General features: G+C 48.7%; 1 protein-coding gene and 1 non-coding gene across 3 annotated transcripts in view; both read left to right on the forward strand.

The window, feature by feature from the left end:
* Positions 1-16,347: 16,347 nt before the first annotated feature.
* Positions 16,348-16,454, forward strand: LOC120366127 (U6 spliceosomal RNA). The gene has a single exon (XR_005580877.1). It is a non-coding gene; the product is annotated as a U6 spliceosomal RNA (small nuclear RNA).
* A 5,398-nt stretch (positions 16,455-21,852) lies between these two features.
* Positions 21,853-27,892, forward strand: part of SLC25A33 (solute carrier family 25 member 33) — a 46,714-nt gene continuing 40,674 nt past the window's right edge. The window contains exon 1 of one of the 2 annotated variants that reach the window (XM_039474010.2): positions 21,853-22,154. In XM_039474010.2, coding sequence (XP_039329944.1) covers positions 22,099-22,154 — 56 coding nt within the window. In that variant the 5' untranslated portion in view covers positions 21,853-22,098. Of the gene's footprint in view, positions 22,155-22,496; positions 23,149-27,892 lie in introns of those variants that run through there. The other variant, XM_074380024.1, reaches the window with a different exon arrangement.

Below are 27,892 nucleotides of genomic sequence, written 5' to 3' on the forward strand. Positions count from 1 at the left end.
TTTGGCATTGCCTCTGCATGTCTTAACACTCAGCTCCCAAAAACCAGTTAGCAGAGCCCTTCCCTGGACTTGTTGCTCATAGAGGGAGGGGCTTAGTGAGCGGATGGGCTGCTCTGGGCTGGTGTGGGCATCCTGAGGGGAGGAGGTTTGCCTCTCTCTGCCTCTGGTGGTATGTCCTGGGAGAGCCGGAGGGGCAGAACGGGGAGGGGAGGGGCTTGGTCTTCATCTTGGTTAAGGTTGCTAGTGGCTGAGTAAAGAAAGGGCTTTGGGGTAGGTCCTGGGGATGGCGGCTCAGGATCCTCAAGAAAGCAGGAGGGGGCCGGGCGTGGTGGCTGACGCCTATAATCCAAGCACTTTGGAGGCCAAGGCAGGCGGATCACCTGAGGTCAGGAGTTCAAGACCAGCCTGACCAACATGGTGAAAACTTGTCTTTTTTTTTTTTTTTTTTTTTTTTTTTCAACGGAGTTTCGCTCTTGTTACCCAGGCTGGAGTGCAATGGTGCGATCTCGGCTCACCGCAACCTCCGCCTCCTGGGTTCAGGCAATTCTCCTGCCTCAGCCTCCTGAGTAGCTGGGATTACAGGCACACGCCACCATGCCCAGCTAATTTTTTGTATTTTTAGTAGAGACGGGGTTTTACCCTGTTGACCAGGATGGTCTCGAGCTCTTGACTTCGTGATCCGCCCGCCTCGGCCTCCCAAAGTGCTGGGATTACAGAAACCTTGTCTTTAAAAAAAAGAAAAAGAAAAAGAAAGAAAGCAGGCAGGGAGAAAACTCAGCATGGCTACCGTTGGGGACCTTGATTGGTAGGTCATACCTCAGTGCCCACCGCAAGGGTGGCAGCTGCGGACGGACGCGAGTTCGGCCCCTCCCCAAGTAGTGCCCCAGAGCGGCCGCTCCTCGTGCGGCCACCAGGGGGCGCAGCGGCGCCAGCAGGAAGCGCGGGAAAGCGGCGGGGGTGGCCTGGGCGAGGATGCGCCCCCCGCCGGCCGCGCTGCGCCTTGCGCCGTTACCCCGCGGTCCTCCCCTGCACTGCGGGCGCGGAGTGGCAACTACCCCAGCTGGAAAGTGGGGGCGCCGCGACGCAAGCCCAGAGGCAAGCTCTCAACTGCCCTTGCTTCTCAATCACCCTGCACACAGCCTCCCCCAAAACCAAAGGCCCCCAGGAGAGTGGGGTACCTCCGTTACAATGGACACATCATCGTCACTAAAGTCAGCGCTGACATTGGGGTTCACTCCTGGTCGTGCTCATTCCAGGGCTTTAACAAATGGGAAATGTATTATGACGTGCATCCACTATTGTAGCAGCATAAGAACAGCTGCATTGCCCGAAAACTCCTCCGTTCTTTGCCTGTTCATCCCTCCCAACCCCCAAACCCTGGCCACACTGAACCATTTACTGTCTCCATAGTTGTGTCTTTTGCAGAATACCACTGTTAGACATAGTGAACCCCACGTTTACCTTCAAAGAATCAGCATGTCGGCATGTGCAGCTCTCTTATTCTTTAATTCTCCATGTTAAAGTTTAACTTCCTTGAAGTTTCAGTCAACAACCTTTTCCACCTGTTCTCATCAGTAGTTCACATCTGTTTCCCCAGTCCCCTGCCCCGTCCTGACTCATCCTGGTCACCTGCTCCGGTCACCTCCTTTAACCCCCGCTCACCTGCTCTGACCTGCCTGTAACTGTCCTTCCCACCAAACTACCCACCCCACCACTCCAGCTCGTACCCCCCACCCCCACCCCCACCCCGCTCCCTTTAAAATAGCCAATTGGAATTAGAGTAGACTGCTCGGTCTAACCGTAGCCAATAGGAGAACGACAGAGCATTAGGGGCGACCTTCATCAGGAATAAGTACCCCTCCCCCTCCCTTGACATTGTTCCTTCTGGGAGCCGCACCCTTCTATAGAGGTAAATTGGCTTGCTCAGGAAATTTATATTCGAGTGCTACTACTTTTGTGGCATCAAAAATTCTCCTTATAGCGGCCGGGCATGGTGGCTCACGCCTGTAATCCAAGCACTTTGGAGGCCACGGTGGGTGGATCACCTGAGGTCGGGAGTTCAAGACCAGCCTGACCAATATGGTGAAACCCCCGTCTTTATTTAAAAAATTAAAATATGTAAATTTTTTAAAATTAAAGAAAATTCTACTTATAGCATCACATAGCTGGAATCATGCCACATGTAGGCTTTTCAGACTGGCCTCTTTCACTAGTGACAAGCACTCAAGCTTCCTTCTGTCTTTTCTTGACTTGATAGCTCATTTCTTTTCAGCACTAAGTGATATTCCACTGTCTGAAGTCCCACCCTTTTGGGGACTTTTGGGTTTTTTGTTTGTTTGTTTGTTTGTAAGACAGAGTCTCACTCTGTCACCCAGGCTGGAGTGCAGTGACACAGTCATGGCTCACTGGAGCCTTAAACTCCTGGGCTCAAGCAATCCTCCCCCCTCAGCCACCCAAGTAGCTGGGACTACAGACACACACCATTGTGCCTGGCTAATTTAAAAAAAAACAATGTAGCGCTAATGTCAGCCTGGGCACGGTGGCTCATGCCTGTAATCCCAGCACTTTGGGAAGCCAAGGCAGGTGGATCACTTGAGGTCAGGCGTTTGAGACCAGCCTGACCAACATAGTGAAACCCTGTCTCTACTAAATACAAAAAATTAGCTGGGTGTGTGGATGCATGCCTGTAATCCCAGCTACTCAGGAGGCTGAGGCAGGAGAATTGCTTGAACCTGGGAGGCGGAGGTTGCAGTGAGCCAAGATTGCACCACTGCACTCCAGCCTAGGCAACAAGAGTGAAAACTCAATCTCAAAGAAAAAAAAGAGAGAGATGATGTCTCACTATGTTGCTCAGGCTGGTCTCAAACTCCTGAGCTCAAGTGATTCTCCTGCCTTGGCCTCCTGAAGTGCCAGAAGTGCTAGGATTACAGGTGTGAGTCACTACACCCAGCGCCAGAATGATATCTGCGGAAGGGAAAGGTGATCAAGGTTGCTGTGATCAAAACTAAACTGTGACAGGGCTGGAGAGCCAAGACGGTCAAGGTGCATTCGCAAACTGCTTCTGGTGTGCCTTACGAGCAGGTATAAACAGAAAGGCATTTGCCAGATCAATAGCTGCATGCAGTACCAGGGACCAGAGAGATGTTAATTTTTGCAGTCACCACTTGGGTAAGCTTACAATAATCCATGATCAGTTTCCAAAGTCCACCTGTCTTCTGCACAGGCCTAATGGGAGAGTTGAGTGTGCATGTGGTGGAATCACCACCCCCTGCATCCTCCAACTCCTTGATGGTGGCGCTAATCTCTGCAGTCTCCCCCAGGGATGCAATGTTGCTTTTGATGTACTATTTTCCTAGGCAGAGGCAACCCTAATGCTTTCCATTTGGCCTTTCCCACCATAATCGCCCTCACTGCACAAGTTACAGAACCAGTGTGGGGATTCTGCTAGGTGCTAAGTGTGTCAATTACGCATCTAGAACCAGGAAATAACCACAGGATGGGTTCAGGGATCCACTGGAACCACCAGAAGTCAGACGCAGCTAAAACTCCACTCATCACCTGACCTCCATAAGGTGTCCGTATGTTGCCCAGGCTGGTCTCAAACTCCTGGGCCCAATGATCCTCCTGCCTCGGCCTCCCAAAGTGTAACCCACAGTGCCCAGCGGCCCACAGTTTCTCTCTCTCTTTTTTTTTTTTTTTTTTTTGAGACAGTGTCTCTCTCTGTTGCCCAGGCTAGAGTGCAGTGGCTCGATCTCGGCTCACTGCAACCTCTACCTCCCGAGTTCAAGCAGTTCTCCTGCCACAGCCTTCTGAGTAGTTGGGACTGCAGGCACATGCCACCATTCCTGGCTAATTTTTTTGTATTTTTAGTAGAGACGGGATTTTACTGTTTTAGCCAGGCTGGTCTCTATCTCCTGACCCAGTGATCTGTCCGACTCAGCCTTGGTTTTTTTTTGTTTCATTTTGTTTTGTTTTTGAGACAGAGTCTCCCTCTTGCTGCCCAGGCTGGAGTGCACTGGCGCTATCTAGGCTCGCAACCTCCGCCTCCCGAGTTCAAGAGATTCTCCTGCCTCAGCCTCCCGAGTACCTGGGATTACAGATGCGAGCCGTCATGCCTGACTTATCTTTTGCATTTTTAGTACAGATGGGGTTTCACCATGTTAGCCAGGATGGTCTTGATCTCCTGACCTCATGATCCACCCACCTCAGCCTCCCAAAGTGCTGGGATTACAGTCATGAGCCACCGCGCCCGGCTGGCCCGCAGTTTATCTGTTCGCCTACTGGAGGACTTCGTGGTTACTTCCAAGTTCGGGTCATTATGAGTAAAGCTGCTACAAACATCCATAGGCAGCGTTTTGTGTGAACGGAAGTTCTCCAATCATTTGCTGGATCGTCTAGTAAGATAAGAAACTGCCAAGCCGCCATCCACGGCGGCTATGCCATTTTGCATTCCCACAGCCGTGAAGCAAGGTTCCTGGTGCTCCACGTCCCCACTGGTGTTTGGTGTTATCAGTGTTGTAGACTTTGGCTGTTCTTTTTTTATTTTTATTTTATTTTTATTTTTTTTAGAGGGAGTCTTGCTCTGTCATGACGCTGGAGTGCAGTGGCACGATCTCAGCTCACTGCAACCTCTGCCTCCCAGGTTCAAGTGATTCTCTTGCCTCAGCCTCCTGAGTAGCTGGGATTACAGGCACACAACACCATGCATGGCTAATTTTTGTATTTTTAGTAGAGAGGGGAGTTCACTATTTTGGCCAGGCTGGTCTCGAACTCCTGATCTCATGATCCACCTGCCTCAGCCTCCCAAAGTGCTGAGATTACAGGCGTGAGACACCTCGCCCGGCAACTTTGGCTATTCTAATAGGTGTGCAGTATTTGATTTTTGGTTTACTTTGCAGCTATCTAATGGCATATGATGTTGAACACTTCTCATATCCTATTTGCCATCTGCATATCTTCTTTGGTGAGAAGTTGGTCAGGTATTTGGCCCATTTTAAAATCAGGTTGCTCATTTTCTTATTGTTATTTGTCCATTTTTGGTTTTTGTTTGTTTTTTGTTTTCAGACAGTCTTGCTCTGTCACCCAGGCTGGAGGACAGTTACACAATCTTGGCTCACTGCAACTTCTGCCTCCCAGGTTCAAGCAATTCTCGAGTCTCAGCCTCCCAAGAGGCTGGAATTACAGGCATGTGCCATCACACCCAGCTAAATTTTGTATTTTTGGTAGAGACAGGGTTTCACCATGTTGTCCAGGCTGTTCTCAAACTCCTTGAGTGATCCATCCTTCTCGGCTTCCCAAAGTGCTAGAATTACAGGCATGAGCCACTGCACCAGTTTATATATATTTTTTTTAATAACAATCATGTGTGTGTATGTGTTGGGTTTCGTTTTGCTGTTTTGTTTTGTTTTGTTTTTTGAGAGGGAGTTTTACTGTTCTTGCCCAGGCTGGAATGCAATGGCATGCGACCTCAGCTCACTGCAATCTCTGCCTCCCAGGTTCAAGTGATTCTCCTGCCTCAGCGTCCCAAGTAGCTGAGATCACAGGCACCTGCCACCACGCCCAACTAGTTGTTATATTTTTAGTAGAGTCGGGGTTTCACCATGTTGGCCAGGCTGGTCTCAAACTCCTGACCTCAGGTGATCCACCTGCCTCAGCCTCCCGAAGTGCTGGGATTAGAGCCGTGAGCCACCACGCCCAGCCTGTTTTGTTTTTTGAGACAGGGTCTCATTCTGTTGCCCAGACTGGAGTGCTGTGGTACTATCACAGCTCACTGCAGCCTCAACCTTCCTGGCTTAAGTCATCCTCCCACCTCAGCCTCTCAAGTAGCTTGGACTACAGATGTGTGCCACCATACCCGGCTAATTCTAACATTTTTGTAGACAGGGTCTCCCTATGTTGCCCAGGCTGGTCTCAAACTCCTGGGCTCAAGCAATCCTCCTGCCTTGGCCTCCGAAAGTGCTTGTATTGTAGGCATGCGCCACCACTCCCAGCCCAATCTTTTATCAGGTATGTCTTTTGCAAATATTTTCTCCCAGGTTCTGCCTTGTGTCTGCATTCTCTTGACAGTGACTTTCACAGAGTACTAGTTAAAAAAAATTTTTTTTTGAAACGGAGTCTCACTCTGTCACCAGGCTGGAGTGCAGTGGCACAATCTTGCCTCACTGCAACCTCCACATCCCTGGTTCAAGCAATTCTTCTGCCTCAGCCTCCCAAATAGCAGGGATTACAGGCGCCTGCCACCATGCCTGGCTAATTTTTTGTATTTTTAGTAGAGATGGAGTTTCCCCACATTGGCCAGTCTGGTCTCTAACCCCTGACCTCAAGTGACCCACCCACCTCAGCCTCCCAAAGTGCTAGGATTACAGGCATGAGCCACCGCACCCAGCCCCAAGTATTTAATTTTAATGAAACTAGTCAATCAATTCTTTTTTTTTTGTTGTTTATGAATCATGGCTTTGGTGTAGTGTCTAAAAAGTCCTCACCTTGAATGGGTGTGGTGGCTCACGCCTGTAATCCAAGCACTTCAGAGGCCAAGGAGGGCGGATCACCTGAGGTTGGGAGTTCAAGACCAGCCTGATCAACATGGTGAAACCCTGTCTTAAAAAAATAAATAAATAAAAAAGTCCTCACCTGACACAAGGTCATCTGGGTTATCTCCTGTGTTATCTTCCAGGCATTTTAGTGTCTTCAGTTTTATGTTGAGGCCTATGACCCATTTTGAGCTGATTTTTAGTGAAGACTGTGAGGTCTGTGTTTAGGGTGTTTTTGATTTTGTTTCTTGTTTCTTGCAGAAAACATTTTTGCATGCGGAAGTCCAGCTGTTCCAGCACCATTTCTTGAAAAGACTATCTTTGCTCTATTGTATTGCTTTTGCTCTTTTGTCGAAGATCAGTTGGCTGTTTTATGTGGGTGGATTTACGGGCTCTCTATTCTGTTCCATTGATCCATTGATCTATTTGTCTGTTCTGTCAGCAACACTACACTGTATTGATTACCGTAGCTTTAGAGTAAGCCTTTTTTTTTTTTTTTTTTGAGACATGTTGCCCAGGCTGCCATACAGTGGCGCCATCTCGACCACTGCCTCCTGGGTTCAAGCAATTCTCCTGCCTCAGTCTCCTGAGTAGCTGGGATTACAGGCACGCACCACCACACCCGGCTAATTTTTGTATTTTTAGTAGAGACGGGGTTTCACAATGTTGGCCAGGCTGGTCTCAAACTCCTGACCTCAAGTCATCCACCTGCCTTGGCTTCCCAAAGTGCTGGGATTACAGGCTTGAGCCACTGTGCCTGGCCTTATTTTGGAAGGATGCTAATGTAAATGGTAATATGTTTTTAATTTCAAATTCCACTTGTTTATTGCTGGCATTAGGAAAGTAATTGCCTTTTGTATATTAACGTTTATCCTGCAAACTTTCATCACGAGCCTTCTCCCAGGACTGGCATTTCACCCTTTAGATTAGAACCCCATGAGAGCAGGCAGTGGCAGTGGGTCATTTGGAGGCCTGGACAGGGCTGCCCTGTATGGGTGGGCAGGGTATGCACATTGCACATCGCAGAGGGAGGCATTCACATCGTCTACATACTGGACATTGTAGATTTGTATGTTTTTGGTGTCAATTTCCTAGTAGTCAAGGGTCTTAAGGAAGAGATACTGTTTTCTAATTCTCACAGAGGAGGCTCTGATCCCGTCATGGCCCTGGTCAAGCCTGGGGTGAGCCAGCTGCCTCATGTGCTGGACAATACTGAGGACGCTGGGCTGAGTGGAGACAAGGGAACGGGCTGGGAGGGAGAGCGTGGTTTCAGATGCAACCGCAGGCCTGTGGTTCTCTCGGTGCTGTACTTTCTGCTCCTGGTGTTGCCCACTGGGCCAAATGCAACCAGCTACTGATTAACAGAGGCCTCTGGGCAGCTGTGTGTGGTTTTTTCCAATGAACCGAGTGAGTAAACTTTTTCAAAGTCGAATGTGGGTCAAGAGGTGTCAGGCACAGAGGTTAAGAACAAGGCTTGTGGAGTGTGACGAGCCATGGGTCCAGTCCCAGCTGTCCACGACCTTGGACAAGTTATCTGATTCCTCAGCTTCCTTGTCTGTGGAGAGAGGGTGGCAGGGGTACCTACCCTACAGCCTGTTGTGAGAAAGAGTTACGATGTTGCATGTAAATCACTTAGCACAGGAAACCACCATAGCAGAAACAGAATAAGAATAAGACAGCGAAGAGAGGGTGACACCAGCAGCCCCAGAACTGGTTCAGCATTTGGGCCCAGGGGCTCTGATACATTTAGGACCCCGAGAAAATGTTTTAAATCCTTTATAAAATCAGGAGGAAATGGCCAGGTACAGTGGCTCACGCCTGTAATCCCAGCACTTTGGGAGGCCAAGGTTGGCAGATCATGAGGTCAGGAGTTCAAGACCAGCCTGATCAACATAGTGAAACTCCATCTCTACTAAAAATACAAAAAAAATTAGCAGGGTGTGGTGGCATGTGCTGTCATCCCAGCTACTCAGGAGGCTGAGGCAGGAGAATCACTTGAACCCAGGAGGCGTAGGTTACAGTGAGCCTAGATGGTGCCACTGAACTCCAGCCTGGGCGGCAGAGAGAGACTCCATCTCAAAAAAATAAAATAAATTGAAAATAAAATCAGGGGGAAAATAGGAATAAATATATATCATAACAACTCCAGCTTGGATTTCGTTTTTCTTTATACCAATGTAACTATAAAAAATAATTTTTAAAAAATGTTAATGGAGGAAGGTACTCACGAAAGAAGTACCCAGGGCCTGTGAAAATCATAGCGCAGCCCTAAGTCCTATAATATATATTTCTGAAGCCTTTCCTCTAGGCTGCTTTGTAAACAAAAATGAAACTCTGGGCTGGGTGCAGTGGCTCATGTCTGTAACCCCAGCACTATAGGAGGCCGAGGCAAGAGGATTGCTTGAGCTCAGGAGTTCAAGAGCAGCCTGGGCAACATGGCAAAAACACATCTCTACTTAAAAAAATAATAATAATAAAAAAAAAATTAGCCAGGCCTGGCACATGCCTGTAGTCCCAGCTACTTGGGGGCTGAGGCAGGAGGGTCACTTTACCCCAGGAGACAGACGTTGCAGGTTGCTGTGATCGTGCCACTGCACTGCAGCCCAGGTGACAAAGTGAGACCCGGTCTCAAAAAAAAAATAATAAAGAGAGGAGAGAAGGAGAGAAAGAAAGAAAGAAAGAAAGAGAGAGAAAGAAGAAAGAAAGGAAGGAAGGAAAAAGACAGAGAAAAAGAAAGAAAGAAACTTCGATATGTCCATTTCTGAGAAAAGGACACCATCGGGGGCAAGTTCTAGGGAGAGGCTCTTGGGAGCACCCCTCTCCAGCCCCGTAGCTCCACCATTTCCTTCCCACAGTCAAGGTATTTGTCCGGAGGAACGGCAGAAGAAAAACCTCACCTTGGAGCCTTTGAGGACTTGAACGTGTTCGGTGAGCAAGTATTGATCCCGTGATCTGACTCCGGGATGCTGTCCATGCTCAGATGCAGATTCTTATTGGAGAAAGAAAAAGAATCACAAACCTTGGCGCCAGAGGCTCAAACAAACCAGCCTGATCCAGGCTCACTGGAGGCAGCCAGGGCTTATAAATAACCCCGCTGGCCAGGCCTGGAGGAGGCTGGGCAGTACAGTCTGTCCCCACGAGGGGCCAGCAGCTCCTGGGCCAGAGTTTCACCCCATGGCATCAGCCGAACTGTTATGTCACTCCAAGGAAAGGAGGGAGCACGGGAGGTGGCTCAGATGACTCTCCTGGTGCCTGTTGTTCACTTGCTCTGGCCGGACAGAGGGACAAGCTCCACAGCTGGCACCAGAAAGGTCACAGGACTAAAGCTACTTGCCTTAAATGGGCACTCTTCAGAGCCCTGCACCCCAAAACCCACAGCTGTTTATTATTAAATGTTTTATTTATTTATTATGGGAGGGAGTCTCGATCTGTTGCCCAGGCTGGAGTGTAATGGCCTGATCTCAGCTCACCGCAATCTCGGTCCCCCCAGCTTCAAGCAATTCTCCTGCCTCAGTCTCCTGAGTAGCTGGGATTTACAGGCATGCGCCAGCATGCCCAGATAATTTTGTATTTTTAGTAGAGACGGAGTTTCTCCATGTTAGTCAGGTTGGTCTCGATCTCCCAACCTCAGGTGATCTGCCCACCTCAGCCTCCCAAGCTGCTGGGATTACAAGAATGAGCCATCGAGCCCAGCTATTTTTTATTTTTAAGACAAAGTGTCTCTCTGTCCCCCAGGCTGGAGTACACTGGCAAGATCTCAGCTCACTGCAACCTCCCTCTTCTGGATTCAAGTGATTCTCCTGCCTCAGCCTCCCGAGTAGCTGGAACTACAGGCGTGCACCACCATGCCGAGCTAATTTTTTGTATTTTTTTTTTTTTTAAAGTTAGGGTCTCACCATGTTGGTCAGGCTGGTCTTGAACTCCCGACCTCAGGTGATCCGCCCGCCTTGGCCTCCAAAGTGCTTGGATTACAGGGGTGAGCCACCACGCCTGGCCATTTTTTTTTTTTTTTTTTGAAACGGAGTTTCGCTCTTATTACCCAGGCTGGAGTGCAATGGCATGATCTCGGCTCACCGCAACCTCCGCCTCCTGGGTTCAGGCAATTCTCCTGCCTCAGCCTCCTGAGTAGCTGGGATTACAGGCATGTGCCACCATGCCCAGCTAATTTTTTGTATTTTTAGTAGACATGGGGTTTCACCATGTTGACCAGGATCGTCTCGATCTCTTGACCTCGTGATCCACCCGCCTCGGCCTCCCAAAGTGCTGGGATTACAAGTGTGAGCCACCGCGCCCAGCCATGTTGTTTTTTTGAAATGAAGTCTCACTCTGTTGCCCAGGCTGAAGTACAGTGGTGCAGTCTCAGCTCACTGCAACCTCTGCCTCCCAGGTTCAAGCAATTCTTCTGTCTCAGACTCCCTTGTAGCTGGGACTACAGTTGCCTGCCACCACGCCCAGCTAATTTGTTTTGTATGTTTAGTAGAAATGGGGTTTCACCATGTTGGTCAGGCTGGTCTTGAACTCCTGACCTCATGATCCACTCGCCTTGGCCTTCCAAAGTGCTGGTATTACAGGTATGAGCCACCAGCTACTTGAGAGGCTGAGGTAGGAAAATCGCTTGAACCCAGGAGGTGGAGATTACAGTGAGCCAAGATCGCGTCACTGCACTTTAGATTGGGAGTTAGAGTGAGACTCCATCTTTAAAAAAAAAAAAAAAATGAGGACGTGACTTGTTAAGGGCATAAATGAGTTCAGGTACAGGAAGTGCCGGCAGGTGGTCGGTGCTCAAGGAACGTGCTCCTGCAATGTGGCCGGCAAGGGCTCTGTGACCTTGGGCAAAGCACTCAGCCTGGCCAGCCTGCAGAATACGCCCTCACAGGGTTGTCAGGTGGATGAAATGCATCCACAGTCCTTCGCCCACAGTTCTGAAATCCAAAAGCCCCACAGGCTGAAGGTTAAATCCCTTGGCAGCAGAGCCTGACCTGGTCCCACTTCATTTAGAGGCAAACTGACACAGTGTCAGGTTGTTTTTATTTATTTTATTATTTTTTATTTATTTATTTATTTATTTATTTATTTAGAATCCTCCCACCCCAGCCTCCCATGTAGCCGGGACTACAGGCGCCTGCCACCATGCCTGGCTAATTTTTGTATTTTTTGTAGAGATGGGATTTCACCACATTGGCCAGGCTGGTCTCAAATTCCTGAGCTCAGGCAATCCACCCACCTCCGCCTCCCAAAGTGCTGGGATTACAGGCATAAACCACTGGGCCCAGCCCCCTTTTTAAGGATTATGTATGTTCTTAGCCTCTTTATCTCCAGCCCACCGTACAGCTTTTCAATGGATGCAAGTAGATACCTGTTAGAATCCCGGTACAACCACTGTGTATTCAGCGCTGGCTGTAGCGGGTCTCTAAGCCCTTTATAGAGCCCATATAACCCTATGCTCTACTTAGCCTCTCGGAAATAGAGACAAAGGGAAGAGTGGGAGGGAGGGAGGAGGGAGGAAAAAGGGCGTTGTCTCTCCTGGCGGCACCTGCTCAGCCAGCCATTCCCATGACAGTGTCATGTCATTGATTCATACTGAGCTGCCTGACACCAAGTAGCTGGATGGTTAATCACATGCCCCTGCCCTCTGCCTTCTGCCAAGGCATTTCCTCTATTCAAATCTAGGCCCTGCCAGGCCTGCTGTTTAAGCTTTCCATGCCACATTACGTGGGGATACAATCACAGGTCTAACTTAAAAGTGTCCTGGCTGGGTGCAGTGGCTCATGCCTGAAATCCCAGCACTTTGGGAGGCTGAGGCAGGAGGATTGCTTGAGCCCTGGAGTTCGAGACTGCTCAACATGGCAAAAGCCCATCTCTACCAAAAGAGTTACAAAAATTAGCCGGCTGTGGTGCTATGTGCCTGTGGGTCCCAGCTACTCAGGGGTCTTGAGGTGGGAGTTTCCTTGAACCCAGGAGGTCAAGGCTGCAGTGAGCGGTGATCACACCACTGCACTCCAGCCTGGGCAACAGAGGAAGACTCTGTCTCAAAACAACAACAACAAACACAGTGTCCTAAGAGGACTTATGTGCCTGACACATAAGTGTTAGAATAATTATTATTAATCTTCACTCTAAACTATGTACCGTAACTAGCCTCACTGTGCAAGGGAGGAAAATGAGGCAGGAAGCTATTATAGAAGTTGGCAGTTTGGCAACAGAACCCTATGCTCTACTTAGCCTCTCAGAAACAGAGACAAAGGGAAGAGTGGGAGGGAGGGAGGAGGGAGGAAAAAGGGCCTTGTCTCTCCTGGCGGCACCTGCTCAGCCGGCCATTCCCATGACAGTGTCATGTCATCGATTCATACTGAGCAGCTGCCGAATTCCAGGCATGATTCAAAACACATCAGAGACCGGGCGCAGTGGCCTGTAATCCCAGGACTCTGGGAGGCTGAGGCAAGTGGATCACCTGAGGTCAGGAGTTCAAGACCAGCCTGGCCAACATGGTGAAACCCCAACTCTAATAACATTACAAAAATTAGCCAGGCGAGGTGGCGTGCACCTGTAATCCCAGCTACTTGGGAGGCTGAGGCACGAGAATTGCTTGAACCAAGGAGGCGGAGGTTGCAGTGAGCCAAGATAGCGCCACTGCACTCCAGCCTGGATGAAAGAGCAAAACTCTCTCTCAAAAACATAAAAATCGAAACATTTTTTTAAAAAACTTAAACTTTCCATGCCACATTACATGGGGATACAATAACAGGTCTAACTTAAAAGGGTCCTGGCCGGATACAGTGGCTCATGCCTGAAATCCCGGCACTTTGGAAGGCCAAGGCAGGAAGATTGCTTGAACCCTGGAGTTCAAGACCAGCCTGGCCAACATGGCAGAAACCCATCTCTACCAGAAATGATACAAAAATTAGCTGGCTGTGGTAGTATGCACCTGTGGTCCCAGCTACTCAGGGGTCTTGAGGTGGGAGGTTGCTTGAGCACGGGAAGTCTGGGCCAGAAACGCAAGTCTGGGCCTCTTAGACTTGAGATATTGCACCAAAGCTGCCTCCTTCTAAGAAATGATCGTGAACATTTGTGGGCAGGGACAAAGAGCTCACAGAAAATAGGAAGAACAGGTTCCAGCCTTGTGGGCACAGAGAGGGACTCTCAGGCAGTGGCTTTTCCTGGTCGGAGCCGGAACAACAGGCCTTTCATTAATGAGGCTTGACTTGCGCGGTCTCATTAGGCCCGTAGGTGGAAGCCCGGCTCTGGCTTAATCAGTTCAGGAGAAATGAGAAGAGGACCAGCGACCTGCTGGGCATTTGTGCTTTGCCCCCAGATTGTACTACCTGCCCCTGCTGCCTCTGGGCAGAAACAGGCCTCCCAGCTCCCCCTCACCTTCCTCCTGGGAGGTCCAGCCCCAGCCTTTGGCTCTCTGCTAAACTGAAATGCTCCTTACAATCCCCCTGCAAAAAAACGAAACCCCAGACTTTTGGGAGTGGACAGATGTTTTTCCAGTAGCCCACAGCTTTTGCAGAAAAACAAGGATTAAAGAACCAATTAGTGGTTTGCCAACAAGCAGTCAGAGGGGAGAGCAGCAAAAATCCACAGTGGGTCAGCAGGAAGCCTCAGGCCCTTCAAAATCTGGAATGGTTACAAAAAGCCCACACAAGCTTCTCCTCTCCCACCCCACCAAGTCAGAGACCCAGAGACACCTAAATGAATCTGTCTCTGAGTATAACTGTCTGTGCATGTCCCCCCCCACACCTGGCATGTCATACATACATACATACATACGTACATATATTTATGTCTGTAATCCACCTTGCTTTTTCACTTTGTAAGTCAATTTCTTTCTTTCATTCTTTCTCTCTTTCTTTCTCTTTCTTCTTTCTGTTTCTCTGTTTTTCTGTTTCTCTATTTCTCTCTCTCTCTCTCTTTCTTTCTTTCTTTTTTTTGAGACAAAAGTCTTGCTCTACTGCCCTTGGATGGAGTGCAGTGGTGTGATCTCAGCTCACTGCAATATCCACCTCCCAGGTTCAAGCAGTTCTCCTGCCTCAGCCTCCCAAGTAGCTGGGATTACAGGCGCCTGTCACCACCACACCCAGGCAATTTTTGCAGTTTTAGTAGAGACGGGGTTTTGCCGTGTTGGCCAGGCTGGTCTCAAACTCCTGGCCTCAAGTGATCTACCCGCCTCAGCCTCCCAAAGTGCTGGGATTACAGGCATGAGCCAACTTACCTGTCCTACTTTATGGTCAACTTTTCTAAAATACATTTTAGTTAACATACAATAAAATGCACCCATTTTAACTGTAACTTTTAACGAGTTTAATTCTCATTGTGTGGGCCAGGCATAGGGGCTCACACCTGTAATCCCAGCATTTTGGGAAACCAAGATGGATGGATCACCTGAGGTTAGGAGTTCGAGACTAGCCTGTCCAACATGATGAAACCCCATCTCTACTAAAAATACCAAAAAATTATCTGGATACCTGTAATCCCAGCTACTTGTGAGGCTGAGGCAGGAAAATCGTTTGAACTTGGGAGGCAGAGGTTGCGGTGAGCCGAGATGGCGCCATTGCATCACTCCAACCTGTTCAACAAAAGCAAAACTTGGTCTCGATTCTCATTGTATGTATATGCCTGATCGGGGTATGAAGATATGAAACGTTTTTGTCTTCTTCAGCCTCTTTGCAATCAGTCCGCTCCCATCCCCAGCTCCAGGCATCCACTCTTCTGTTCTCAGTCACTAAAGATTAGTTTTTTTTTTGAGACGGAGTTTCGCTCTTGTTACCCAGGCTGGAGTGCAATGGCGCCATCTCGGCTCACCGCAACCTCCGCCTCCTGGGCTCAGGCAATTCTCCTGCCTCAGCCTCACAAGTAGCTGGGATTACAGGCATGCGCCACCACGCCCAGCTAGTTTTTTGTATTTTTAGTAGAGACGGGGTTTCACCGTGTTGACCACGATGGTCTCGATCTCTCGACCTCGTGATCCACCCGCCTCGGCCTCCCAAAGTGCTGGGATTACAGGCGTGAGCCACCGCGCCCGGCTGTTTTACCTTTTAAAGAACTTCATATAGCTGGGCACGGTGGCGTGTGTTTGTAGTTCCAGCTACTCGGGAGGCTGAGGTGGGAGGATCGCTTGAGCCCAGGAGTTCTGGGGTGTAGTGCACTATGCCTAGCAGGTGTCTGCACTAAGTTTGGCATCAATATGTTGACCTCCCAGGAGCGGAGGACCACCAGGTTGCCTAAGGAGGGGTGAACCGGCCCAGGTCAAAAATGGAGCAGGTCAAAACTCCCGTGCTGATAAGTAGTGGGATTGCGCTTGTGAATAGCCACTGCACTCCAGCCTGGGCAACATAGCAAGACCACGTTTCTAAAAAAAAAAAAAAAAAAAAAAAGAATTCATATAAATGAAATCATATACTTTTTATGTCTGGTTTCTTTCTTTGTTTTTATTTATTTTTTATTTTTTTGAGACAGGGTCTGCTTCTGTCACCCAGGCTGGAGTGCTGTGGTGCAATCATGGTTTACAACAGCGTCGACCTCCCAGGCTCAAGAGATTCTCCCACCTCAGCCTCCAGAGTAGCTGGGATTACAAGCACACGCTACCACACCCGGCTTATTTTTTAAACTTTATGAAGAGTGAGGATTCATCTACGTTGCCAGGCTGGCCTCAAAATTCTGGGCTTAAGCAATCCTCAGCCTTCCAAAGTGTTAGAATTACAGACGTGAGCCTCCACGCTCAGCCTCAGGGCTTAAGCCATCCTCCCATCTCAGCCTCCTCCATAACCAGGACCACAGGTTTGTGCCATCACACCTGGCTGTAAAAATAACTTTACATGTGCTCACTTTGGCAGCACATATACTAAAATCGGAACGATACAGAGAAGATTAGCATGGCCCCTGCTCAAAGATGACATGCAAATTCATGAAGCGTTCCATATTTTCATTTAAAAAAAATTTTTTTAATTAATTTTTTATTTTTTAAAAAGACAGTTTCACCATGTTGATCAGGCTGGTCTTGAACTCCTGACCTCAGGTGATCCACCCACTTTGGCCTCCAAAGTGCTTGGATGACAGGCATGAGCCACCATGCCAGGGCTAAAAAATTTTAAACTAAATAAAAGTTTTGGCCGGGCGCGGTGGCTCAAGCTTGTAATCCCAGCACTTTGGGAGGCCGAGGCGGGTGGATCACGAGGTTGAGAGATCGAGACCATCCTGGTCAACGTGGTGAAACCCCATCTCTACTAAAAATACAAAAAATTAGCTGGGCATGGTGGCACGTGCCTGTAATCCCGGCTACCCAGGAGGCTGAGGCAGGAGAATTGCCTGAACCCAAGAGGCGGAGGTTGCGGTGAGCCGAGATCGCGCCATTGCACTCCAGCCTGGGTAACAAGAGTGAAACTCCGTCTCAAAAAAATAAATAAATAAAAGTTTTAAAATTTCTAATATATAAAAAAGTAAATAAATAAAAATAATTTTACATTTGATCTTAGCCAAAGGCTAAGAAGGAATGTAAAAATATGTATTTTTTAAGACAGAGTTTCGCTCTTGTTGCCCAATCTGGAGGGCGATCTCGGCTCATTGCAACCTCCACCTCCCGGGTTCAAGTGATTCTCCTGCCTCAGCCTCCAGAGTAGATGGGATCACAGGCATGTGTCACCACACCCAGTTAATTTTGTATTTTTAGTAGAGAAAGGATTTCTCCATGTTGGTCAGGCTGGTCTTGAACTCCTGACCTCAGGTGATCTGCCTGCCTCAGCCTCCCGAAGTGCTGGGATTACAGGCATGAGCCACCACACCCAGCCCCCAAAAATAATTTTTAAAAAAGTTTTAAATATTAAAATAGAGATGGGGGCTGGGTGCAGTACCTCATGTCTGTAATCTCAACATTGTGGGAGACCAAGGCAGGCAGATCACTTGAGGTCAGGAATTCAAGACCAGCCTGGCTCGTATGGCGAAACCCTGTCTCTACTAAAAATACAAAAATTAACCAGGCATGGTGCCGGGAGCCTGTAGTCCCAGCTACTCGGGAGGCTGAGGTGGGAGAATCACTTGAACTCAGGAGGCGGAGGTTGCAGTGAGCCAATATCGCGCCACTGCACTCCAGCCTGGGTGACAAAAAACAAAAAAAAAATTACATTAAAGTTGTTTGCAGCTAGCCAAAACCTTTTTGTGTGTATTGACCTTATTTCTTGTGATCTTGCTAAATTCGCTAACTAGTTCTAGTAGTTGTTATAGACTCCTTAGAATTTTCTAGTAAACAGTTACATCATCTGTGCCTCTGGACAGTTTCACTTCTTTCTGATCTTTTCATATTTGTTTTTCTTTTTCTTGCCTTACTGCACGGACTAGGGCCTCTAGTACAACATTGAGTAAGTGGTAAGAGCAAATGTCTTTGCTTATTGCCAATCTTACGGAGCAGATGGTCAGTTATTTAACGTTGTGTGTGATGTTAGCTGTAGGTTTGGCATAGTTGCTTTATATCAGATAGTGGAATTCCCTCCTGTTCCTAGTTAGCTGAGAGCTTTTTTTCATGAATAAGTGTTCAGTTTTGTCAAATGGTTTTCTGCGTCAATTGACATGGTCATCTGATTTTTTGCCATTTTGCTCTCTCTCTTTCTCTTCTGCTGTTTTCTTTTTCTTTCTTTTTTTTTTCTTTTGTCATTGACATAGCCCCAGGAGGTCCTGAGAACATGCGTCCCTGTTATTCTCTTAATACGCTGAATTATATGGATTGATTTTTGAATGTTAAACCAACCTCTAATTCCTGGGTATCTCTCATTTTGTTCTGATGTATTATCCTTTTTCTGTATTGCTGGATTTGATTGCCAATGTTTCATGAAAGGTTTTATCTGTTGAAATCTCTGTTGTATACCCAGCACATGGCCATGGCCACTGCCTGAGCTGGTATCAGAGAAGCTCTAAAGTCTGGCCAGCAGAGGAAGGGGGTCATCCTAGGCAGGAAAAAGAGCAGGTTCAGGCCGGGCATGGTGGCTCATGCCTATAATCCCAGTACTTTGGGAGGCAGAGGTGGGCAAATTACCTGAGGTCAGGAGTCCAAGACCAGCCTGGACAACATGGCGAAACCATGTCTCTATTAAAAATACAAAAATTGACTGGGCGTTGTGGCATGTGCCTGTAATCCCAGCTACCAGGGAGGCTGAGGCAGGTGAATCACTTGAACACAGGAGGCAGAGATTGCAGTGAGCCGAGATCGTGCCACCGTACTCCAGCCTGGGTGACAGAGTGAGAGCTCATCTCAAAACAAACAAACAAACAAACAAACAAAAATTAGCCAAACATGGTGGCATACATCTGTAATCCCAGCTATTCGGGAATCTGAGGCAGGAGAATCAATTGAACCAGGGAGGCGGAGGTTGCAGTAAGCCAAGATCACACCTCTGCACTCCACCATAGGTGACAGAGTGAGGTCTCCTCTTAAAAGAACAACAACTGCAAAACCCAGCAGGTTCAAAAGCTCAGGACATGACAGATCATTGCATCAGCCGCTATGTAGCTGGGTGACCTTGGGCAAATCTATCCTGCTTATCAACAAAAAGGCAAGGAAAACAACAAAACAGGAAACGCCTTAGGAACACTCTTTTTTTTTTTTTTTTTTTTTTAATTTCTTTTTTTTAAGATGGGGTTTCACCATGATGGCCAGGCTGGTCTTGAACTCCTGACCTCAGGTGATCCACCCACCTCAGCCTCCCAAAGTGCTAGGATTACAGGCACGAGCCACCGCACCCAGCCAGGAACATTCTAATAGAAAGACAACCCTGCTACTGACAAGGAGGTGGGGATATCTATCGTTTCCGGCACACAGCACCGGACGGACAACGCTTGGGAAAAGAAGGCAGGAGGCCAGGTGCTACCTTGGAGATAAGAGCTTGGGTCCCAGGCTCAAACACCTCTGTGAGCAAGGAGCCAAGACAGAGGGCTATGCTCCAAGGATGGTACCTCCTAGGGCTTCAAATCCTGCCCAGAGGCCCAGTGCAGTGGCCCGCACCTGTAATCCTAGCACTTTAGGAAGCCTAGGCAGGGAGATCACTTGAGGTCAGCAGTTCGAGACCAGCCCAGGCAACATGGTGAACCCCCCCCCCCCACCCACCAACTTCTCTACTCAAAATATAAAAGATTAGCCAGGTGCGGGGGTGGGCGCCTGTAATCCCAACTACCTGGGAGGCTGAGACAGAATTGCTTGAGCCCAGGAGGTGGAGGTTGCGGTGAGCCGAGATCACACCGCTGCACTGCAGCCTAGGGAACAAAGCGAGACTCCATACCAAAAAATATATGAAAAATAAAAAATTATTTATTTTCACTTTTTTTTTTTTTTTTTTTTCTTGAGACAGGGTCTCACTCTGTCACCCAGGCTGGAGAGCAGTGGCACAATCTTGGCTCACTGCAACCTCTGCCTCCTGAATTCAAGTGATTCTCCTGCCTCAGCCTCCCAAGTATTTGGGACTACAGGTGCATACCACCATGCCCAGCTAATTTTTCTATTTGTAGTAGAGATGGGATTTCACCATGTTGGCCAGGCTGGTTTTGAACTCCTGACCTCAGGTGATCTGCTGGCCTCAGCCTCCCAAAGTGCTGGATTACAGGTGTGAGCCACTGTGTCCAGCTACTTTTTTTTTTCTATTGTAGAGATGGGGTTTTGCCACGTTGTCCAGGCTGCTCTTGAGCTCCTGGACTCAAGCAATCCGCTCTTCTCAGCCTCCCAAAGTGCTGGGGTGACAGGCGTGAGCCGCTAAGGCCAAGTCTCTTTCCTTCTTTTTGTCAGATATCAGATATCTCATTCCCTAGTATGGCTTTCCCTTCTCCTAGGCCTAGGAGCAATGGCTTTAATAAAGTAATCACTGTATTTGCATTTTGGAGGACTGCTCCTAAGAGCTGTTTTTATTTAAAGAGTCCCAGCAATCAAATACAGATTGGCTTGCTAGCTCCCATGTTTCCACACAATTCCCTCCTACTTAAGCTCTCTATGTTTACACACAGGACATCTAACTGCTTGTTCTGGTCAAGGTACAGCTTTCAGCAGCTCTGAGAGACAGAAGAGAAAGGGTTAGTAAGTTCTACAGGTGAATGATGGGCTGCTGAGAGAGAGACAGGGAGGTAGAGTCCAAGGTAACAGGAAGGTTTCTGGCACTGGCGCCTGTGCAGTTGGTGACGTCACTGCCAGGACAGGAAACAGGAGAAGGAGAGCAGGCTTGGGGGAGGGGAAGAAGGATAAGTTCAATTTGGGACCTTTATTCATTAGTTCCTTGGGCTTTACTAGGTGGCAGCTACCATGTCAGGAACAACGATGAACAAAAGAAGCAAGGTCCCTGCTCTCCTGAAGCTTACATTCCTGTGTGGGAAGGACAACTTACAGAAATCAACAAACGAACCGCAGGAGCCTGGTTCAATAGTCCTGCGACAGACTGCCCTGCAGAGGCGGCCAGACTGCCCTGCAGAAGGCTCCATCTTGGGGAGACCTGGAGATTAGAGGTCAGGCTGAGTTTGACAGTGGCCGGGAGACATAGCCTTAGAGAAGCAATTTGGATATCTAGGTCTGGGCTGGAGATGATCAGAAAAGAAGCAAAAAGCATGCTGTGAAATATACGCAGCATATAATACTACTTAAAGGGACATCAAAAATACACGTAATGATAATGATTATTAATTATTTGAGACAGAGTCTTGCTCTGTCGCCCAGGCTGGAGTGCAGTGACACACTCTTGGCTCACTGCAGCTTCTGCCTTCTGAGCTGAAGCCATTCCCCAGCCTCAGCCACCCAAGTAGCTGGGATTACAGGGGTAGGCCGCTGAGGCCATGTAACTTTTGTGTTTTTAGTAGAGACATGGTTTCTCTATCTTGGCCCCAGGCTAGTCTCTAATTCCTGGCCTAAGGCAATCCACCCGCCCCACCGCCCGCCTCGGCAGCCACCTTGCAGGGCCTCACTAATTATTTGAGACTGTTTAGATTTTGGGGGGTTCCCCTAAACTGGGTGGTAAGTACAGAGATGTGAGATGTAACACGTAATCTGAACACCTTTTTGCACACGTAAATATCACAAAGTAAACTTTTAAAATAAGGCAACGCCTAAGGCCTTGCGAGGCTTCTCTGAGGAGGGAGGACCAGGCAGTCACAGCCAGTTTCCACTGCCTCCACGCTCCGGCCTATGCCACCCCTCTCCGCAGCCATCCGCTAAGTCCTGGCTCCGCCCCAGAACAGTGCGATCTTCCCGCCCACATCCGCCCCGTAGCCAATGGGCGCTTGGGATTTGGGCCCACACCCCCGTTACGCCCCGCCCCCCGACTCAAGCACCGCGTGACATCACGGCACGGCCCCCGCCACGTGACGGCCGCGCGCCTGGCTCTCGCTCCCCGCCTGGCTCGAGCCGCAGAGGCCGGTGAGGCGCCGGCGGCCACGCCGCGGAGGTCGCTGGCCGGGCGGAGCTGGGCGTTGGGGCCAGCGCGTGCATGGAGGCGGCGCTGGCGGCCCCCTGAGGGCAGCTAGGAGACCCGACTCGGCGACCTCGCGCATCCCTCGAGCAGCCACGCGCTGTGGGCACCGGGCGGCGGCGGGCCGCGGAGCCGGCGCGGCCATGGCGACGGACGGCCGGCAGAAGGAGAACACGCTGCTTCACCTCTTCGCCGGCGGGTGAGTCCCCGGGCCCAGCCGCGTGCCCCGCCGCCCGCAGTCCCCTCGGCCTCTGCGCCGGGCGCGGCCCCGGCCTCTCGCCGCGGTTACCGGCCCTCCCCGGGCTGCGGCGCCGGCGCCGGGGAGGAGGAAGTCCCGGCGTCGGGGGCCGGTGGGCAGGGCCGGGGGGGCGGTCGGGCCTTCCTCAACCCCATCCTGACCGCAGCCCCGAGGGCGGCTGTGCCCCGTGCAGTCGCGCCACCCCCCCCCCCCCCGCCCATCCTCCTCCCCGCGGCGTCCCCAGCCTTTTCCCATTCTGAACAATCAGAGGCTGGCGAGTGTGGCTCGGCTGCGGTCCTGCCTGGACGCGGTGGCGCGGCACCCCCCACCTTCTCCCGGGGCCTTTCCCGAAGCGCAGCTCCTCGGAGCCCAGGGCAGGATCCCCGATGCTGGCGTGTGCCCGGGGTTCCTCAGGGCAGCGCGGGAGGTCGTCCGGACGGGCAGAAAGGGCTGCGGGCGTTGGACACCAGCAAGGCCTGGAGGGTGCTGGGGACGGCGATGCTGGCGGCCACACGTGCCGTGGCCAAGCCGGGGACCCGGACGAATATGAGGTCTGGAAGATGTGTTAAGGCACTTCTCGCCGACTGGTGGATGATTCCAACGCCGGAGACCGAAGAATCGTTAGGTGTTCCTTGTTTTGAAAGCTGCCTTAGGCTGGGCGCGGTGGCTCATGCCTATAATCCCAGCACTTTGGGAAGCCGAGGCGGGTGGATCACCAGATCAAGAGATCGAGACCATCCTGGTCAACATGGTGAAACCCTCTCTCTACAAAAAGAAGAAGAAAAAAAAGAAAAGAAAAGAAAGCTGCCTTAGGTCGATAGTCAGGCACCTTAATTTTTTTTCCAGTGGAGACAATGCGTTTTTAGGAGGTTGAGTTCTGAGGCTAGAAAGGGAGATGATTTTCACCTCCGTGGCCCTCGCCACCTCCCCCGCCAACACCCACCGAGAATAGAAGGTAATCTGTTTCTGAGTATTGGTAATTTTATTTTTTCCTTTATCACAGCCGGTGGCTTGGGGTCCTTTTGGAGTCTTCCAGATGTTTGGAGTCGTAATTTGAGGCCCTCATGGGCCTGGCACAGCAATTTTTGAGTGTGGTATATTTTGCATAAAATAGTTGATCCTGGATGATTATCTTGACCTGAGTAGTGTTAGTTGCAGCTTGGATTCCTACCTGAATATATTCCTTACAACAAACAATGGTTGAGAAACTTAGATGATGACTGATGAAAGCGTCCCTGAGCTTTTTTGTACTTGTATTGTGGGCAGTCACCGGTTACTTTCTCTTAACCAAAAACTTTGGTAGGTCTTCATAGATAGGAAGAGTTTCTCATTCATTCTTTTCAGATCATTCCTTTGCAACCCTTCCCTTCATGTCTCCATTGATACTTTTTTTTTTTTTCTTTTTTGAGAGAGAGAGTCTTTCTTTGTCACCCAGGCTGGAGTGCAGTGGTGTGATCTCTAGGCTCACTGCAACCTCTGCCTCCTGGGTTCAAGTGATTCTCCTGTCTCAGCCTCCTGAGTAACTGGAATTACAGGCGCCTGCCACCACACCTGGCTAATTTCTTTTTTTGTATTTTTGGTAGAAACGAGGTTTCACCACGTTGGCCAGGCTGTTGTCTAGAAGACGGGTTTTGCCATGTTGGCCAGGCTGGTATCCTGACTTCAAGTGATCCACCCTCCTTGGCTTCCCAAAGTGTTGGGATTACAGGCGTAAGCCACCACGCCCAGCAGAGACTTCCTTTGAGAGTAACACAAGGGGGAAGCATTCTTAAATTAAGCCACTCTTTATATAAATTTGTCTTTCTCGAGAATTTTAAACAAGTTGGCCTTTTTTTTTTTTTTTTTTTTTTGTCTCACACGTTTTTTAAGCCAAGAAGGATAATTTTTTTAAAACATGAATTTATGCTCAGTGACTTTTACTGACTGTTTTTAGTGAGATGGTCTTTGAAAATTTTTCTTTCTGTTCGGAAACGGGTGAGTTGCATGCTGGAGCAGCCTCTGTGGAAGCTGACCGTGAAATAGATGGCTCTGTCTTGTTGAATCTCCCTCTGTCCCCTTCACTGTGCCCTTTGGCTGCCAGGTTCTCCTGCTAGGGCACCAGCCTTGTACCTTGTGATGGAGGAAATCTGCAGTGGCCAGCAGAGCTCTCCTGCTTAATTAAGATGTAGGTAGTTTATTAGAGTGGCGCCTGAAGCCACTGTATTTAACAAGTTTCTGTTCCTGTAGAGCAGCAGTTTGAGATTCCAGAAAGAAAAGACAGCTTCCAAAAGGATGTTTTCAGAGTAACTGATTAGATTTTGATCCACTCTCACTAGCCCAAAATACTTCACTTTCTGTTAGAGAAGAACATGAAATGAGCTGAGTGTGGAATGGCTGAATTACGTATATGGCTAAAATGAGTCCACCCAGAGGTCCCACCTAGTCCTGTGGAATATGTGCTGCTTTGCTCCAGGTAACTAGCTGCCACTGCTGTTAAGCTGGCATCTTTCCAAAAATGAAATGCACTCCCTTTGAAAAGAAGTCAGAGCCTCCACTTTAAAACTGTCGCTTTTCTCTTTTTCAACGAATAGTCTTTGGAAACTGTAATATCTTTATTTTATTTCTTTCTTTTTTTTTCATGCTGCTGAGACAGGAAACTGTAATATCAACCAAGTTTAATGCTGCCACTAATAAATGATATTGAACAAGTTTGTTTTTTTGTGGTTTTTTTTTTTTGAGACAGACCCTCAATCTGACGCCCAGGCTGGAATGCAGTAGTGCGATCTTGGCTTACTGCAACCTCCGCCTCCCGGGTTCAAGCCATTCTTCTGCCTCAGCCTCCTGAGTAGCTGGTATTACAGGCGTGTGCCACCACGCCCAGCTAATTTTTGTATTTTTTTTTTTTAGTAGAGACGGGGTTTCACCATGTTAGCCAGGCTGGTCTCAAACTCCTATCTAAGATGATCCGCCCACCTTGGCCTCCCAAAGTGCTGGGATTACCAGCATGAGCCACTGCGCCTGGCCTCTGAATAAGTATTTTAATCAAGTATAACAGACTTATGGAGAGTTGAAAATTAATTTTTTTTTTTTTTTTTTTTTTTGAGACAGAGTTTCGCTCTTGTTACCCAGGCTGGAGTGCAATGGCGCGATCTCGGCTCACCGCAACCTCCGCCTCCTGGGTTCAGGCAATTCTCCTGCCTCAGCCTCCCGAGTAGCTGGGATTACAGGCACGTGCCACCATGCCCAGCTAATTTTTTGTATTTTTAGTAGAGACGGGGTTTCACTATGTTGACCGGGATGGTCTCGATCTCTCGACCTCGTGATCCACCCGCCTCGGCCTCCCAAAGTGCTGGGATTACAGGCTTGAGCCACTGCGCCCAGCCGAAAATTAATTTTAGATCCTGGAAAATAAAAACTACACCAAAAATTCCAAAGTGCTGGGACTACAGGTGGAACCACGGCTCCCTGCCTAAATTTTTGTTTTTGTTTTTTTCTTTTTTCTTATGCCTAAATTTTTTTGGATTCTTTACAAAGGGACAGTACTCCTATATTGTTACTGTAATTAGTTACATTAATAGTGTGTTTCCCTTTAACATAAGAATGGGAAGAGGAACCTCCCACCAACCCACACCTAAAAAAAGGCAGTTTAGGAGAGGCTCCATGCATGCAGATGTGGACCAGATGTATAATTTTATATCCATTTTAAAAATAGGCTCATGTTCTTTAAATTGCTTTCTGCTTAGTAATATATTGAGTGTTAATGGCAGTGTATACTGTTAGTTGATCATGTTGACCTACCATGCAATGCCTCGGTTTGGGGGAGACGGCAGTGAAGAAGGAAGGCAGACCTGGTTTCACTGACACGGTTAGAGTCACAGGGCTACCTAACTTATACTTTTCTTTTTTTTGAGATGGAGTCTCGCTCTGTCCCAGGCTGGAGTGGTACAATCTCTTGGCTCACTGCAACCTCTGCCTCCCGGGTTCAAGTGATTCTCCTGCCTCGGCCTCCTGAGTAGCTGAGACTACAGGTGTGCCATCACACCCAGCTAATTTTTGTATCTTTTAGTAGAGATGGGGTTTCAGTCCGGGCACGGTGGCTCACGCCTGTAATCCCAGCACTTTGGTAGGCCGAGATGGGCGGATCATCTGAGATAGGAGTTTGAGACCAGCCTGGCTAACATGGAGAAACCCCCTCTCAAAATAAAAGAAAAGAGACGAGGTTTTACCATATTGGCCAGGCTGGTCTTGAACTCCTGACCTCATGATCCACCAGCCTCGGCCTCTCAAAGTGCTAGGATTACAGGTGTGAGCCACCATGCCAGGCTCTTACCTTACTTACTCTCATTATGTAATTTCTTTTCTTTTTTAGACAGTTTTTGCTCTTGTTGCCAATGGTGAGATCTCACAGCAACCGCTGCCTTCTGGGTTCAAGTGACTCTCTTGTCTCAGCCTCTTGAGTAGCTGGTACTACAGGCACATGCTGCCACACCAGGCTAATTTTTGTATTTTTGGTAGAGACGAGGTTTCCCCATTTTGGCCAGGCTGGTCTTGAACTTCTGACCTCAGATGATTTGCCCACCTCAGCCTCCCAAAGTGCTGGGATTACAGGTGGTTGATTATGCAATTTCTTTCTAATCTCCTATCATTGCTAATTTTTTTGCCATTATGAATAGCCAGACATCCTGATGTCTACATTATGTGCTTTATTTATTTGTTTCCTTTGGATAAACCAGTAGAAGTATAATTGCTGAGTCAAAGGGTTTTCACTTTATTATTATTTTTTTGAGATGGAGTTTTGCTCTGTCACCCAGGCTGGAGTGCAGTGGCACAATCTCGGCTCACTGCAACCTCCATCTCCCAGGTTCAAATGATTCTCCTGCCTCAGCCTCCCAAGTAGCTGGTACTACAGGTGTCCGCCCCCACACTTGGCTAATTTTTGTATTCTAAGTAGAGGTGGGGTTTCATCCTGTTCACCAGGATGGTCTCAATCTCCTGGCCTCTGGTGATCCACCTGCCTCAGTCTCCCAAAGTTCTGGGATTACAGATGTGAACTACCACTCACACCTGGCCGAGTCAGGTTTTTAAGGCTTTTGGTACCTACACAGCACATTCATAAAACGTCTGAGTGTGAGTTGCTTCTGCATGAACCTTATTCATTTGATGTTTTGTACCTTTAGGGTTTCTGCTGTTTGCTGCTTTCTTCCCTCTTACCCCCAAATCTGGGCGATTTTTTTTTTTTTTTTTAAAAAAAAGGACTCAAGCACATTTTTTTTTTGTTACTACATAGCAAAACCTGTCATTACTTTATTCATTTATTTTTTTGAGAGGAAGTCTCCCTCTGTCACCCAGGCTGGAGTGCAGTGGTGGGATCTCGGCCCACTGCAGCCTTCACCTCCCAGGTTGAAGCAATTCTCCTGTGTCAGCCTCTGAATAGCTAGAATTAGAGACATGTGCCACCTTGCCCGGCTAATTTTTTTACTTTTAGTAGAGATGGGGCTTCACCATGTTAGTCAGGCTGGTCTTGAACTCCTGGTCTCTGGTGATTCACCTGCCTTCGCCTCCCAAAGTGCTAGGAGTATAGGCGTCAGCCACCGTGCCCGGCCGTCATTCCTTTTCTGTTGGTTAAACCATCTCGTCAAGAAAAACACAGAAGTGCTCTGAGGTGGCCCTTCTTATGTGAGGGCTTGATTTGCCAGAGGAAAATTCCTTAAATTTTTCCC

Source organism: Saimiri boliviensis, chromosome 11 (assembly GCF_048565385.1).
Source record: "Saimiri boliviensis isolate mSaiBol1 chromosome 11, mSaiBol1.pri, whole genome shotgun sequence".
Classification (NCBI taxonomy): domain Eukaryota; kingdom Metazoa; phylum Chordata; class Mammalia; order Primates; family Cebidae; genus Saimiri; species Saimiri boliviensis.